Source organism: Bombus vancouverensis, chromosome 12 (assembly GCF_051014615.1).
Source record: "Bombus vancouverensis nearcticus chromosome 12, iyBomVanc1_principal, whole genome shotgun sequence".
NCBI lineage: Eukaryota > Metazoa > Arthropoda > Insecta > Hymenoptera > Apidae > Bombus > Bombus vancouverensis.
In genome coordinates, this window is record NC_134922.1 from 6,458,230 (window position 1) to 6,476,119 (window position 17,890).

A 17,890-nucleotide genomic window follows, 5' to 3' on the forward strand; every position below is an offset into this window, starting at 1 on the left:
AAATTGCATTTTATGATGTTTATGATGCTAATGTTCTACGTGATAATACGTTTACATAAGATGAATTTATAGACATATACGTAGTTTTCATGATCTACTATTCTATTTGTCTTACTAGAATCTGCGATAATCGAAAAATTATTTTTAATGATTCAAGGTGCATTTCTCTCGAAAAATCATTAGAATAATCGATAATTAAAGCGTTCTATATAAGATACATCGGTGCGATCAATCGATATAAACGATCGAATTTGATTTAGCTTTCGGAAATTTCGATATCGTTCCGATATTAATCGAACGAAAGTATTCTTTTCATGAAATTCTGCCGAATAGGTCTGATCGTCGATAACGTGCACTTTGGAAATGATCAGGAAACATTCGGGAAAAGAATATGTAAACCTTTGTTTACGGTAATATATATGATTCTATCGGTACGTGTGAACATGTCAATTGATGCGGTCATGTTGAAAATCATGATATTTGGAGGTAGAAGAGGTACGAGTGTCAGACGAACGGTAGGTGGGACATGTTAGGCGAGAATTAGTAGCGCTCGTGATGGTAACCGTACGAAACGAAGGAAGAAAAGGACGATGCATCATACTAGCTCCGATGCGGTACGGGGTTTGGGGAGTCGAATGACGTCATGTTGCTAAAGCGACGCGGCAACGCTAAGCGTCTGCGTGGGTCGACGGGTGTCTGGGCCAGGATCAATAGCGTGCCAGCAACCAGGTAGTAGGTGTGAGTGTATGTAGGTTTCTGAACGGTGGCAGTCCAGGAGACGAACCTTTCGAGGTAGGACACTTCACGAGTCGAGTACAGTTCCAGTGTCGTACCAGAAAGCGCCATGCCAGTATCACTGCATCACGGAGCCCTCATTGCCTAGGATTATCAGCTTCTCCAGGTAACTACGACTTTTCTCTTTTCTCATATCGTATCGCTTCGTTTAGACCCTAAATTAATACCGGGTAATGACAATTTGCAAACGCATCCAGAGTGTTGTGTGCAGCAACGATTCGGGGCCACCACCCACGGCCAAACATTCCAAACGTCTCCCTCAAATGCATTTCAACCGATTATCCTCGTTAATCACCATGTACTACCGTATTAATTTATTTTACGATTGGCTGTGGCTGGACCAATGTGAACGTTGAAATTTCTGCTTGATCAACCTTTTTCGTGAAAGGGAACGAGTCGAAGCCAGAACAAACGAAATTGATAGAAAAATCGGCGAGCAGAGTTCAATCTGGTCTGGTGGTCAATCGAGGTCGTAGTATAGGTCAATAGAGAGATTGACAAGGAAGACAGGGGAATATAGACAGGCTTAGATAGAATAGCGAAACGAGATGGAGCTCGTGGTGGGGATTGTGCGTAACACAGATATGGATCCCTCGACTTCTGTATGAATGTTGGTTGTCTAGTCGCTAGGAAAAACATAGGCTTGCTTTGTTATCGCGAACTAATGACTAACTCGTTACCGTACACCCTCTCTCGGTGGCGTCACTGGGGATGCCTCGTTACACGTTTCATCCCTGGCTATTACGTGCAACTTGAAAAGACGCGTAACCGAGAAACAAGAAAAAGAAGGAATAGGAGATCAACTACTTTCTATATGAGATATTTCCCGTATGAAATGGCACAACATTTTTTTCACCACTCTTTTACACGACGGTTTTGTAAAGCTCGTAAAGTGAGATGAAATGTGTCGAGCGGAACAAGTCGAGTGTATTTTACTTGATTAAAATTAACGCCAGATGGAGGTGTTTAGCAACGGAGGGAAAGCAATTACTTAAAAACACGTCCATGTATCCAGGATTTGTTTGATAAAGAAATTTATTCACACTCTTGCTTAAGCGCTCTCGAGAAGCAGCAATACAAACACGTTCCGCGTATACGTGTACACACATACACACACGTATATATGTATGTACATATATATATATATATATATATACAAACGCTTACGTATATGTATATGTATATATACACAACTCACGTATACTATATACACATCCGATGCTGACCTAATTCGTATGGAGTACCGTTCGCAGCAATCATTTGCCTTTCGTGTATCCTGTTGTCGCTTTCAACTTTCAGCTTCTCGCGCGATTTGCGTAATTAAATGGAACGCGCGATGCATCGCATTATTCAATCGACCCGTTCCATTTACTCTTTTTCCAAGAACAAGAGAGCTCGACGATATATAATAAATTACATGGAATTCACGAATTCGTCCAATTTCCAAGATAATGTTAATTACAAGCCGGATAATTCATAGTTTTGTCGATTCTCTTAATGAAAATCCATTTTTCGCGCTCGGTCAAACCCACCTTTGTCACTTTCTCTCATCCGACGTTTACTGCAAAGACTAATTACTAATTAACCGATTTTCAGTTAATAAAATCACCTGCTTTCCCTCTCACCTTATTTACCGCCGAAGCTAATTATTAATTAAGCGATTTTCATGGAATGCAGTTTCAAAGCGGTTTCGATGATCGAGAAGGAGGTTCTTCATTTCATGAGAAATCTATAGGCATGTTCGTTTTTTTTTTTTTTTTTTTTTTTTTGGAGGCTGTTTACTGATTAACGATACGTGCCTGTTTTCGAAAGTTCGTCGTTGTTTTCTCCTCGAGTTATCGAGCCGTTTACATTCGACGGTGATCAACGCCGTTGCGATTTTATGCGTGTTTGAGCGGCGAGGAAAACATCGATCAAGGAAAACAACGTATACACAGGCGGGGTGGCACGTTTGAAAAACAAAGCTGCCTTAACTGTATGGTCACTTATGGTGTCTGGCAGTGTAGTAAGTCAGTGTTCGGTCAGACGCTCGCCCAGTAGAATCGGTCCGCGCAAAATCAGGCAATGTTCAGTTCTTCAAAAATATACGAGTTTCTGTTCTCTTGCCTGATTTTCAAATAATCTCCACTCTTCTTGGAGAAAACATCCTTATAAATTGCTAATCCTATTAAATTGCTGTGAAATACAGTCGCAGGATTTTTAAGTGTTTAAACAAAGTTAGAGCGTCTTATGCGTATCGTGTGATTCCAAGACAATGCCTGATTTGTTCGGTCAATCGTTTTATGGTGTTTTAAAAAAATATTCAAAGTCCTGATTAATTGAACATTGAAACTTCAATAGTGTGATAATTTCGGAAAATAAAAATTGATTCTCAAGCGTCGAGCAACAGTCAGACGTTGGATAGTTAATCGGTTGCAATACACATTTTCTGAGATTTTCTGATCCAATCTCTGTTGAAAGCTTCCAACATAGTATCGTAATTCCTGTCCGACGGTCGTTTATCATGTTTACAGCTACACGTACATATGTCTGTATAACTTGGCTTCGCTTTAAATAGGCAAATTTCATCGCGTCTATCTTCTGGAAATTATTTGATTTTTACTTGCTCCACCGGGATATAATAAATTTTAGCGTGCTCATAGAACTAAATTACGGATATTTATAAATATAATAATATATTCATGACTCTGCGTATTTGTGGCATACAGCTGATAACCCGTTGATGTATACTTTTATTGCGCGTGAACCGTGTTCGAACCGATGCATATATTAAATTTTGTTGAATATTTTAAGACGAAGTTAATTTAAAATTCTCGTTAAAACATTCCTGATTAAGTTTATACGAGGTAATTAGAAGCCAAACTAGACAGTCGCATTTACAGAAAATTTCCCAATTCCGGTATTAGAATAGACATACGTACGTTTAATTTTTCAGAAACTAAATGATTAACTTCGATAGAGTCAGCCAATTTGACTTTTACGTGGCTCGTATAAATTCCTAATAAAAGTTAGAAATCGAAGTATTTATATTTTCCGATCGAATTGAAGATAATATAAAACTTTTTCTTCGTTTTAATAAGTCTTTTCTAAGGGGATCCAAAAGTAGAAAACATGCATAGGAATTATTTTATCGATTGAGATATTTCTTTTGTCAGAATTATTGCTATTTAACCTACTAGACCATACTTCAATCACGAATGAAAACGTAAACGTCGACTTTCATTAACGAATTAAATTCTCTTGTAGCATTAAACAATGATTTATTTCTGCATTACAGGCTGCCGCAATGTGGCCTGGAGTATTGAAGTTATTGGTGTTACTAACATTCTTGCTACATCTATCAAGGTACGTTTCTCATCCATTCTTTGTCATTCAAGCTTCTAATTGCAGGAATCGATATCTTGCATTTAATAAACAAACTAAATACTTTGGAAAAATAACTGTAATCCGTTAATTTAATAATGTTATTGGTTAATAAATTATTGTGCAGGAAGTTCCAGCGAGCAACGTTTAAGCTATTCGCGATCAGAATCAAATTTTCAACTTTTAATGACAAATTCCAGCTGCTCAAATTTAAATTTTATTATCAATTCGAGGTCCAGAAAAACAACAGAAGTCTGAACGAAGATAAGATTATGCAATCAATTGAATCTATTACTTCCAAGGGTTGAAATATAAATTTTGCATCAATTTGGTGTCTAGAGAAATGAACAAAATTCTGAATAGATCAATCAATAATATAATCTATAATTATAAATTTCAAGTTTTCATATATAAATAGATTGTAGAGTTTTAAGCACTTGTGGGAAATTTGAAGGTATAAGAATGCACACAATGCATATAATATGCAAAAATATGTAAGATAGATATGTAGTGGCACATGAGCCAACAGAAAATTCGAATTTAGAGAGACTCATATTATTGTACCAAGTTGTACCAAGGTCTAAAGGCAAACGAGCTCCGGACAGATTGTTACTAAGATTACTGGTAATCTTCAACTGGAGTTACATAACAAATATAACTTTGAACTTCTTGTAATAAGTCCGTCAATACATATATATGAACGTATTCCCTAGAACATAGTTGAATTGTTATCCTTTCTGCGATCTCTACTTGTACTTGTACTCTGTACTTGTGCTCACACTGATTTTAATGTAACCAACTATTACGATTTCATCCACTCGTTGCATTATTAAATACACATACACGTTTAATCCACCTCAGATATATCATATAAAATATACAAGATAATCGAAGTAGTGTATTTATTATAGTATTTAATACACGAAGAAAATTTCTGTTTACATTCCGCTTCTTTCATTATGTTCATAAAAGTATAAAAGACGCATCAAAATGGGCATTCTACGTATAAGTTATAGATTAATTTGATGTCTAGAAGAACAAAGGAATTGAAAACAAGCAGCAAGACGATAGAGTGTAAAAAAGATGTTATTTATATATTTCTTGTTATGATTGCAGATGTGCGCAGATGCAGAAAAAGGTGGTGAATTTCCGGGAAAAGGAGAAGGAAGTGTTAGACGACATTCTAGGACCAGGACGGTACGACGCGCGTATCCGGCCCAGTGGAGAAAATGGAACAGGTGAATATATGAATGTTCTTTTTTTACGTCCATTATTCCTTCCAGTCTTCCTTACCAAAAGAAAAAAAGAGAAAAATCGACCAATTATACCAACATTGTCATAAAGAAGTCGGATACGATTAAGAAGACAATGAAGCCTAAAAGTTTAGCTTGAATAAGCCTCGGATAAAAGGGTAATTCGTTTTGTCAGCTGTACCGCTTACAACAGCTCTAAATGAAATTCTATGATACTGTAATCTGATCAAGAGCCCTGCAACTGGTTATCTAGCTGATATTTTGTCAACGAAATCACGGATTAATTAATGCGCTATTCTAGTCGTCATTAAATAGTCCACGTTTTTGTAGAGCAACTTGCAAATGATTTGAAAAGTTAGAACAAGTGTTTGAAACATTCTTACGTATATTCCAACGCGTATATTACTTTAATAGATACTCTGTTACTTTAATAGGACTAGCGAACAGAGAGTTTCGAATTATAATGTATATGAATCTTATTATTTTTGTGAAACATTTTTTTTTATCGAGACGCCTTCAAAATTCTGCATATTCTAAATTTGTGCAATCTCAATGTTAATTTCTTTCCTCAAACTAAAGTTTCATTTAGTTCTCGTTTCCTACGTATATATATATTCCTATGTATATATATATATATATATATATATACACACACACATATATATAGAGAGAGAGAATTTTTCAAACTAATCAATACTCGAGCTTCACTGTGAGGCACTTGTTAGCGATTCTGAATAATCTAAAGCGATGTTGTCGGTTTGCCAGTAGAGCGACGCATTTGAGATTCCTATCCGTGAGAGTTAATTGTAAAATTAAACTATTTACCAAACTGAAAGTGCCACAATTATCCGATCAATATACCATTTAACAAGGATATCATATTTCATAAAATAAGCTTTTAATCCTTTCTTCAGCGAGCGATATAGATAAATAATACTTTACTGGAGGCTGATAAATGTTTTCATTGCAAAGTAATTGGCTTTTCTCGTAAATTAATCATTTTCTACTTGAAACTTTTCATCTCAACAGTTTCAAAATTTATTTTTCTCCCAATTAGCTGTGTCACTCGTCTAGCAAACCAACGATATGCCTCAGACAGAGCTCGATTTCGCAAAATTTCGTGTTTAACTACAACCTGCCGTTGATTTGCACAATTCTTACTAACAGGCATAGTTGTCACTACTCAAAGAAAAAAATTGACAATATATATATATATATATATATATATATACATACAACGATATGAAAAAGAGGGAAAGATCGAATGAAAGATCGAATGAAAACGCATTCGCAGCCGAGGACACGTATTCATGGGGGTCGTTATAGGCTTTACACCCGGCGAAGCACGTAAAACGTTTTAAGAAGTAAACGTGTCAAAGAGGAACAAGCTACTGTATTCGAGGTAACATCCCCGTTGGCAGTGTGCCGACAAATTGCAGGCGTGACGAGTTTTGCAGCGGATCGGGGAAACAAAATGCGTCCACGAACACGACTTTTGTTGGAATCGATACCGGTAGCAATGGTCAACGACGAACTGGCACACGATCCGCTGTCATTCCGTGACAGCGAGTACCAGATCACGTAAACGAATCGTGTTCATACACATACGGACGCTGGCTTCTATGTAGTAGAGAATGCACATGTGGAAATACTATCAAGCTTCTAGGAACATCTTCTTGTAATAGAGCAATGAAATTTCTCGAATAATTGGCATAAGTGACCTATTTTATTCTTGATGAGCTAACAACCTCGTTAATTTAATATCTACATTGCTTCAAATAATAGGGCAACATGCCATGTTTCAAAGTTATATGGTCGAACAAAATACATGATACCAGTGGCAATTGGCTTTTCCTTTTTTATAAATCCGAAGGTCAATTTTCTTTCTTAAAATAAATTTTATATGAATTCTGGGACGAATGTAGCGTAGGATGAATGCTTTCAGAATTTTCAAATAATGAGACAAACGAAGATACTGGAGTTGTTAGCAATCTTCTTTTGAGAGTTTGCTTTTTAAAATCTGTCACATTTTCTATGGGAACACACACATGTGATACTGTTACTGTTGCATTTAAAAAATCAAGATTTTTCTCCGGATCCGCTTTACGTCATCTGTAAAGAAACGATTGCCGTCAGTATGTTTCTTCTTCAATCTTGTAACTCTCGCAAGTAATATGTTCATGTATTATTTGAAATAAGGAAAATGTTTTAGGTAAACGTAGCTGGTAGGACACCCACGTCTGTCAGAAAATAAGAACGAAAATTTAGATTTCTATTGGTAACATTCGAGATACTTTCATGTAACTTTATCCCATTGGAAGATCGTTTTGATAATCGTTGTAAGTAATTTCATGAAGAGTATATTTTCAGACACTGATACTCGTATTCTCAATACAGAGTGTTTGAAAATCACAGATTAGGAAAGTGCAGAAGAATAGAAGATACATTTTTGGTCTAATCGATTTACATTCGTTTCTGTTTCACTTTTTATGTAACAACGTTTAATAATTATTATTAAATATTTGTTACAATTTCTTACTGGAAAATTCCTGAAATCTAAAACCGAAGGACTCAGGCTTTGTTCCTTAAAAGTAAAAGAGAAACGACGATACGTTTATTAGACTAAAATGTATACTTTCCTAACTAGTAATATTAAAACGCTATGTCTATAGCGCTGACATTGTCTCAGTATATTTCTGGAAAATAAGAATACTTGCAACTCGTCAAAATTTCAACACAATATTTCAAAAGCGGTAATTTAAAATGGTGAAACTTTTGATAACGATAAATAAAATATCTATCGTGTTGCACCAGGATTTATCGAAAATGTACAAGTCACGTTAAGGAAACAACGTGAGGAGAACACAGGGATCAATTTTGCTTCTGTGTGAGATGGCAGTCGCAGCATGACGTATTTCACGTAGCCTTTCGCTTATTTGACAGAACAAGACAGGAGATCAATATGTTTATATATTCATTTATTTTTTTTTTCCAAAGAAATTTGAATGCAAAGTAGTGTACGGTGGTAATCTGCCAAATTTCCATATCGTGAAGATATTAAAAATGGAGATAATGATGGAGTGAAGGAGGAGAGGAGAGATGGACAAGGGGATGATGCCGCCTTGCTAGGAAAAAAGGGATGATGACACTTGAGCAAGCGAAGGTTTATTATTTACATATTTTTTTCTGTTTATATTTTGTCTTTCTTATGCGAATGAAGTGGATGGAAATGTAGACAAGATACCTCTATTCATATGTATACACGACATGCATACATGATAGTATCTGAAAAAGAGTCGCTTGTTGTGTCTTTATCATTAGTTTCCATTTTAGTTTCCTTTTTATCTTTTTAATACTTCTACAAATTCTACTATGAGTTTCCTGCTAAAGAAATTTGTCCTTTCAGTTGCAGTGAAGCTTTTAACCATTTTAATACTGGTACAAACGTTGACTACGTCAAACTAATGAAAGTTGTCCTACTCTCCTTGAACATAACTTTTTTTCTAAGGTTAGTTGAAATTTTGACTGATTGGTTAAAATCTACGTTTATTGAATAGCACTCTGCGCGATTTTTTTGTTTCATTCGTAGCAAATCGTTACGGATTTATTTAATTTAATTGAAGCAGATACTTGTCAACCCTTTCATCTCCAAATTACGGTACAGCCTAAGAACGTATCTCTGCAATATTTCTATCCAGAGAAACAAGCGATTTGCACAAATATTTGGCATAAAGCTTATTTGGAATTCTATCATTACAGTCTGACGAGAATAACACTCTATTTCATACGATTACTTTGTGAGAATGAAATTACGATCCTACTATGATATACGAATTTTTATCTCTCGTCTCAGCAAAATAAAAGAATAGAAATTTTAAACGCTTCGAAAGCGAAACGAGAAGCATAACGACGATTCTTTCATATTTTCCTCGAAATGAAATAGTCGTTCGACGATAGAAAACTACAATTGGACAAAAATTGACGTAATAGGGTTAACAGGTATCGGTATCCAGGTTGTGGGAAATTTTTCGATTACTCTTCACAGTCTCTCTATTAGCCGCAATTTTCTTCCTCGCTGGAATTTCCAACGTTCTAAATTCCTACCAGCGAATCACGTTGCGAGCTAAGTTCGATTAGTCCTAATTATGCGCCCGGAACATATTCCATCTCGCGTAACTGTCTGCTCTGTACAAAACACCGTGTAGAATTTCAGACAATGGCATTGAACGCCTCGGAAAATTGGACCGCGAATTCCTATTGTTCGATAGGTCAGAGAAAGTATAGTATATCGTCGATAATTACAGTCGACTTCGTACCGCCTCGAGGTTCATGTTGTGTCACGAGGGTTTCTTTTTTTTTCTTCTTTCTCTACCATTTCCAGATGTACTACTCGTTGCCCTTTCTTTTCTCTTTACCATCAGACAGCATATTTAAAGAGCAGCGGTTTTCCCTTTTTTCCTGTTTCTCTTTCTTTTTTCTCTTTTCTTTTTTTTTTTTTTTCTTTTTGCGGCCACACCAATTTACAGCCACAGACGAGTTTCTAATTAGAAACAGGGAAAGATTTCGTTGCAGCTGGTAGCTATGACTGAGAAACACAACCGTCTGCTTGTTAATCATTGTTACACGATTGCTTCTTGTACCGTACTCGAGCAAAGGAAAACAGAACGAAATGGGGACAGTTTATCGGGTTTACTCAAATGGCAAGCGAAGGTAAGATAGCAATTCTATCTATATTCTTACGATGGATCGAGTAACTTACGATGAAACAATTAATCCAGAAGAATAACCGAAATGTTTTAACAGCGGAGTTCGTTCCGTGTATATGCTGATACGGTTGTATAATTAAACACGAGGGATAGATAAAACAGTTAATGCGTCTAAATAGATAAAAGGTTCCAAGTAAATTGGGACAGATAATTACACGTTTATAATTTATCGTAGTTACATGTACTGGCAGGGTGTTTCATGCAGCGTGAATAAAATTTCGATAATTCTAATAAATGTTTACCATTGCGAAACAATATATAATAAAATACCTTCAAACGTATGGAATTTTTAAGGAAAATTCATAATTTCTTTCGATTATAAATCATCGAGAATGCACAGCGAACAAGCGTACTTTTACTACACCCAATGTAAGAGCGATGGACTTTTATTTTGACAATCAGCCTTCGTTATCTTAATAATATAATAGTTTTACGATATTGCCGCTGATATTGCAAGAACTTTGATAATATTTCTCTAAGTAAATACCATTGAAAGTTCTTTGGAAATCTCATGAAACAGCCTGTATACATGAAGATCTATTCTTAATGTGAGAGTCCGATTACCAATCTGTTTCGGTATCTGTGTCACAGCACTTTGCCCGTAGCTTCCGAACGTTCTAGACATTTAATCCCCTAATCCGTAGTAGAGACCTACACACCGTGTACTTTTTCTACTTGTTACACGAGCACATCCGAATTCTCGATAAAAATGAAACAAGCCTACTTTGGTACAACGTTCCCGTATATGTGTGTATCTAGCCACAATGTATGGCACATACGAAATGACTACAATCCCAGCGATTAGGACAACTTACAAGAAGTCTACACGAGGAGATGGTTCGAAAAAACGATTGAGGATTTTCGTCTAATTTTCCCCCTACTCTGTCCCCTTTACCTCGACAACCCTTACGAAAGAAAGTAACACGGCCACTCGTAGGAAATTTGGAAAAAAAGAGAAACGAAAAGAACACTCAAGGAAACGAACAAATTTTTGGTAAACGAAAGTAAATCACAAAAAAAAAGAAACAAATAAAAAGACAAAACTATTCCAGTAGAGTATTGTAAGACACGAAAAAAAAAATTGACTGACTAAAAGGGGGCTCTATTGTTTTTGCCCTTAGATGGGCCGGCCATTGTCCGGGTAAACCTGTTTGTGCGAAGCATTGCGACAATTAGTGACATCAAGATGGTAAGTATACATTAAACCAATCCAAAACTCTTTACAACGCGGTGCAATGCCATTTCTCTCTTGGCGGGTACTGTTTCCTTATTTTTCTGTTGCTTGCAATGATTAAAAGTAGGCGCAATGTAGGTCTTAGAGTCTCGATAATCAATTTCAGAAGCAAAACGAGAACCCAAAAAAAAAAAGAAGAAAAGAAAAGAAAAGAAAAAAGTAAAGAACGTACAAAAGAAAAGAAGAAAAGATTGTTGAACAAGGCCTCAGCATTTACGCGAACGGCGACCATAACAATGGCAGCAGGCCAGCATCTTGTCCCTTCTCCGTTACCATTCATTATTATGTCTACACTATCCGTTTCTTGCCAGTGATGCCAGATTTTATAAGAATTTTTCTGGGAATTGCGTGTTAATTCGACAGAGAAAATCCGATAAGGAATCCTAATTGTTGACCTTGCGTGCGATTTCTTACGACTCCAATACAATATCATAATTCGAATAGGTCTTTTTTTCATTCGATCAGAATCATTTAATTCGACAGAGAATTATGCGAAAATTTGTCTCGATTGAAACAAACGAATCATCATCCGATAAGTTTTTCATGCAACTGATTACAATTCGAATAGAGGAAATCTTTTTAATTTCATAGAGAACGATGTGAAAATTCTATCGTACGACCTATTCGAATTGAAATGGTAAATTCGCTCGATGAAATTTCGATTGGAATCGAATTCTACAGTCGTGTGGAAATCTTCCATTTATATACGCCAATGAATAAGATTCCAGTACGATATACGAATTGCTAATGGTACGTAGGAACAGTCGTTAGAAATTCGCACGAGACCTCTGTCGGGTTTACCCTCCTGCTAGAATCGCATTACGTCTAAGTCTAAGTTTACGATCGCAAAAGGAAGTTTGCATTAATCGGAACATTAGGAAAGATCTTTCTTTCTTTTTCTGTAATAATTGGGACAGCGATCTTTCCTGATGCTCTGTGGTTACAGTCATACGTACGAACATTGTCCGGAAATTCAGTCATTTCATGTATGTGAAGAATCGCCTAGTCTTGATGTAATTTACCTTACCGTGTGTACACGAATAGACATTTCTGCCACAGAATTACTCGATCTTTAACGAAACGTTGTTGGCCGAGCTTACGTCTTGTATCGCCGTACGTAAATGTTGATAATCGTTGGCGACCAGGAGCGAAGCCAAAACCAATAAAATATTTCTTGCCAGTACCAGCCTGACGGTACAAGACATTATCTCGATCAACGGTTTTCATTTTCGATCGAATAATTCTATTGAAAAATAGTTCTTCAGAAGTATTCGGCAAATGGCCACGAAGGAATTTTCACGATTATCAATCAGACAAATATACGATTCTAGGCACGGAGGGTGTCCTTCCCGAAATAAATTCTTCGATCTGGGAGCACTGTCGCGCGACGCTCGCCATAGACCCCTTCGTAGATTCTGATTAAAAGTCTTGTCTGCTCCCATCGATCTCGTCTATCACTTTGTTGATTATCACCTGCCGCCTCCCCCTCACACCCGTTCTCTCACACAGCCAGATATACATATTAATCAATATCTGTTGCCTTTATTTTCCATCTGTGTACAATATTGATTCTCCCCTTTAATTTAGAATGACTGATCACACACAAAACCAATTAGCATCTCTAGCATAGATACAGGCATGTGGCATTCTAGCTTCGATGTTCACGTATGTACATACACAGTTTATACGCTATACATAGGAGCACAGACGTTGTTGCAGTGGGAGAGACGAAGAGAGAAAAATGAAAGGTGAAGGGAGAAAAAGAGACGAAACGGAAAGATAAAGGAGGAGAGGGATAGGAAAGCGAGAAAAGAGAAACGGGAGGAGAGAGAGAGAGAGAGAGAGAGAGAGGGAAAGATAAGAGAAAAGAAATGGAAAAGGATTATATTGGCAGAGTGTTTGGTCTCATAGGTTCCCTCCAACTTTTTCATCCCCGTTTTTCGTAGTTCCTCATAGTGCTTGATGACTTAGTAATTACGTTTTGCTACGTTTAATTGCGTTCACGAACAATCAGATACGTCCGGTTTTACTTGTTCTACCTTTTCAACGTGTCACACGATGTGAGTACACACAGAGGATCGATACAATTACGCGTGATTCGTGAATTATTTTCCGATCAGAGGCGGTCCTGACAAGTGGTTCTACGATAGGCGAAATCACACGTTTCACGTAGCTTCGTGACGAATATACTTGAGACGAGGTTGCGACGTTCTGCGAATTTTCTGCATGCATTTCGCGCCAGTTGCAACCTGCGTCAGGATATTGAGAAATCGGAGAAGGATTGTAATTTGAAATTTATCATAGTCTGTCTGGACTATGATCGAGACTCAACGATAGAAAAATGAATTAATAGAATGTACACGTGTAAAGACACAGGACTATAACGCGTCCAACCGAAGTATTGAAATTTAATGAAACTAACAGTACGTGGAAAGTGAGTCAAAAAGATTTATTCGAAGAGCGTCGAGCAACGAGAATGTTTTTGATTCACTGTGTCGACGATCTCTGTTTTACAAAATGCATTCGATAGAGACAACGATTCAGAAGAGAAAGCTATCCAGAAGTAATGCACAGAGTTTGTTTCAAATTTTCGATACCGGAACACGAGAGTCTTTTATGCTCACGTAAACCTCCTGTCGAATTTCCATATTGCTAAATACAAGGCTAAGCCGCTTCTTACACGCGCGCTATAGAATGATTTTCAAAACTCGAAAGACACATTCGAAGCTTTGAAGAATCATTTCAGTAGCTCTGCGTTTCGCTTTAAAATGCAAGATCGAGTAAGACGCATTTATTTGTTTCATCCTTTTTTTTTTTTTCTTAATGCTTTCTTAATCTGAGAATAGTAGCATTGACGCAAATTATGTAAATTAAGGATTAGTGAATGCTCGACACTGACTACAGGAACAACGTGTCCGACGTCTTGTCCTGGTTCATGTAGGGCGGAATGTTACGCAAACACTCTGTATGGCTCAGGACGATACGCCTGGCTCGTCCAACCAACAAATTAACTCTTAAACAACTTGTTGAGATTGGCCACGATATAACAATCGCACTCAGTTATATCAGAAGCATCTAACGTAATTCAGTTTTTCAAATTGTCTCACAAAGATATCCACGTATTACACGAAACGATACAAATACGAATTTATGGAAATTTCTATGAATCACCCTCACAAGACGATTCGATTTTTACTTGTGTCTATACTCGCTTGAATATTCCAAAAGTCGTAATATTTCCTAGATATTTATTGAGAATGCTCATCAATTACGCGAAATGATTGAGATTTTCTGTGAATTCAGATTTCATTTACAAGTCGTTCAAATATTTGTCAAGAATATTTGCGAATAGAAGCGAAAAACTAATCGGTCTCTTCTTCATTTAACGCTTGTACGCGCGAGAAGTTACTTTATCTTGTTACCAAGAATTATGTACACGAAATTAATAAGGAAGACGGCAGTATTACACGTATGCTTGTTCAATATATACGAAGATCCAAACCAGGAGAAAACTATAATTTCCTGCAGCTATTCTCGATCCACTGAACTTGAAAATTAAGTACGGCAATTCTGCCACTGCTTTGTTTCTTTAAATGGTAAAACCATGTTCTTAAGGATCCGTAAATAATATACAAGATGTTCACGTTATTAATTGTCAGCATTTCTTTGTGAGAAACACATACAATGACAAGTCTCCTTTTATTTATTTATAAGTCAATGATCGTCTTCTTTTATTTTTCTCACAAAAAAAAAAAAAAAAAAAAATAACGCTCGGAGCTAATAACTTGAACACTGTGTATACATGAATGAAAAGTTCTTATAAACGCTTGTAAAATTCTTAGACTCTCGATATACTTATATGTTATATTCATCAAGTAAATGGTTCCTTAACTCATTCTTTCCACTTCTTTTTTTTTTTTTTTTAGTATCTATCTTCTTTTCTTCTCTTTGATGCTTTTCGTTAATAATCTGTATTTCCACTAGTTTGCTTTACGATTGATTAGTTCGATCTGTTTCTCCCCACCAAAGTTATCGTTCATTTTTTACTACGATATGTATATGTATAACCAGCCATACGAAACTTGAAGATAGTTCGATGATTTTTAAAAATCGAATAATACGAATCACTCGAATCAACGATTCACCACTACTTTTTCTAAGAAGAAATCTAATCTCTTAAAGCGAAGAAAAAGAAATATTCGTAATAATATTGAATAAAGTACAGAGAAATACTAATAATAAATTAACGACGAAAAGAATATGTAACTTCCAAAAGTTTGCCCGTTTGATTGCAGGAAGCGCAGAAAGCGTAGAAAGCTCGAGAAGCGTTTCTTTCTTTTTTCATTACATCCCTTCGATGCGACTGATATTACTCAACGATTGATTAATTTTATTTATTCTGTTTGCTATGTTAGATGGGCCCGCGGTTGTCCGCGTCAACATATTTGTTCGAAGTATCTCAAAAATAGATGACGTTACGATGGTAAGTTAAATAAAAAAAAAAAAAAAATATCAAATGCCCTAAAAAATCACAAACACACGCCTACACGTACCTCTATTATATTATATATACATACTACTAAGTGTTGTACTACTAAATGTTGACTGTACAATCTGTATGTATTATAAATACAGAGATCGATATATATATATTATGCTATTATACACATAGAAGTCGTTCTCCGATTAGCTAGATTATCCCAGCAACTATGGAATTGTTACATAATTGTTCGTCGTTTTTTTCCAAATATTCGCACGATTTCCGATTAGTAGACTCACTTTTCTTCCAATTGTAAGAACGAACTTGACGTATACCGGTTCCTTTCTCCGAAGAAGCACTCGTACGAAAAATATGAACAGAGAAAACTTTGTCTCGTGTCCCGCGTGTTTAACAAAATCGATGGCAAATCTACGAGATTCCTAGTATACTTAGTCGATCGACCATAACAAAAAAAAAGTTCTTTCTACGATCGAAGCGTAACTTACGATAGACAAAATTTTTCGATCCTTCTAGTATACCATAGCACGGTCTGGCACTGATGTTTCCGCAGTCTTATAGTTGAAAACCCCTTGAAAGTCGTTCTCTCGAGGAATGTGAATAGACATTTGAACGTTTAGAACGTCTAGAAGACGAGAAGATTTCGATTATAGTTGGCCAAAGAATAGTAGCTAGACGTGCAATGAATATCATTTACTATGTGTTTGTATGATAATACATACATATTAATCAACGTATTATACATATGCACACGTATTTCACTGCTAATTCTCTACGTAGTATTCTTATAATATACAAAGCTGCTCTTTGTCTCGCAATATATATATATATACAAATCTAGAAAGAGAAAGAAAAACGAAGAAGAAGAAGAAACACACGTACACGTTACACGTTTCCTCTTTACCTCTTTGTGTTGTCTCTCCCTTTTATACCAGGCTCTCTCGTGCGTATTTAAGGCCCACTATCATAAACTTTTTTAATTCCACTATTATATTATCTCGTATGTTATATTAAGCAAGCATATGTTTTGTATGCATAAGAGAAACTCGAACTGTTACGAATAGCACGACCAGAAATTTTTCTCCGCTCGCGAGGGAAAAGTACGAATTCTAAAAATACGGTATCTCTCGTATTTTTGATATTTTTAATATTTTTAGATAACGATCAAAAATATTAGAGATATTAAAAATGTTCGGCGAAGTATCAGAATCTCATTCCAGATAATTCGTTAAAATAGCGTCGTGCTGCGCGTAATTAAAAAAAAAAAAAAAAGAATACACCATATATACTGTCGCTCACACGCTATTGTGTCGTAGATGATTTAATGGAGTTTGTTGTTTTTTTAACATACGCATTCTCTGTTTTGGTTTTTCTATTCTTTCTTTTTTTTTTTTTTTTTTGTTCTTCCTAACAAGTATTGTATCACGTGTGAATCGTTGAGATGCTGACAAAATTGCCGTTCGCCTAATGGCGCGATATACACGCAGTATCAAGAATATATACACCCTGTTTGAATTTCTTGTTCGTTTCCTTACTCGTTTCATTATATTATTATCCTCCTTTGTTGTTTTATATCGCACATACGATTATATTTCAAGTAACATCCGCTAACGATTTTTCTATTTAATCCCTTATTGCATAATGTCAACTAGACTCGGTGTGTTTCGTGCTGCTATAGTTTTTTTTTATTCAGAGTTCCGCTAAAAAGAATACTTCGTTTTCCCGCACACTAACGCGGCTTTGTATTTGCTGCAAATTGCAAAAATAAAAAAAAAAGAGAAGAAAGTGGGCGCTATCTATAATATGGGGTATTTTCTTTCAACGAAAACGTTAACTGTGGCGTTCACATTAACGCCACTCTATTTCCAAAAAATATCCTTTAATATCGTTTCTATCTCTTCTGTCTTAGATCTGTCTTAAGAGAAAGTTCAAAGAATATTCCCAATATTTAGATATTTTTTAAACGTTTCGCTTCCGTTTG

General features: G+C 36.1%; 1 protein-coding gene across 11 annotated transcripts in view; it reads left to right on the plus strand.

Annotated features, from left to right (window-relative positions):
• The first annotated feature begins 701 nt into the window (after positions 1–701).
• The window catches only part of GluClalpha (glycine receptor alpha 1), a 36,601-nt gene continuing 19,412 nt past the window's right edge, over positions 702–17,890 (plus strand). For 2 of the 11 annotated variants that reach the window (XM_076623164.1, XM_076623165.1), the window contains exons 1-4: positions 2,097–2,100; positions 4,070–4,140; positions 5,275–5,396; positions 15,827–15,894. In XM_076623164.1, the coding sequence (XP_076479279.1) occupies positions 4,082–4,140; positions 5,275–5,396; positions 15,827–15,894 (249 nt within the window). In that variant the 5' untranslated portion in view covers positions 2,097–2,100; positions 4,070–4,081. Of the gene's footprint in view, positions 902–2,096; positions 2,101–4,069; positions 4,141–5,274; positions 5,397–11,296; positions 11,367–15,826; positions 15,895–17,890 lie in introns of those variants that run through there. The other 9 variants (XM_033330847.2, XM_033330848.2, XM_033330854.2 and 6 more) reach the window with 9 other exon arrangements.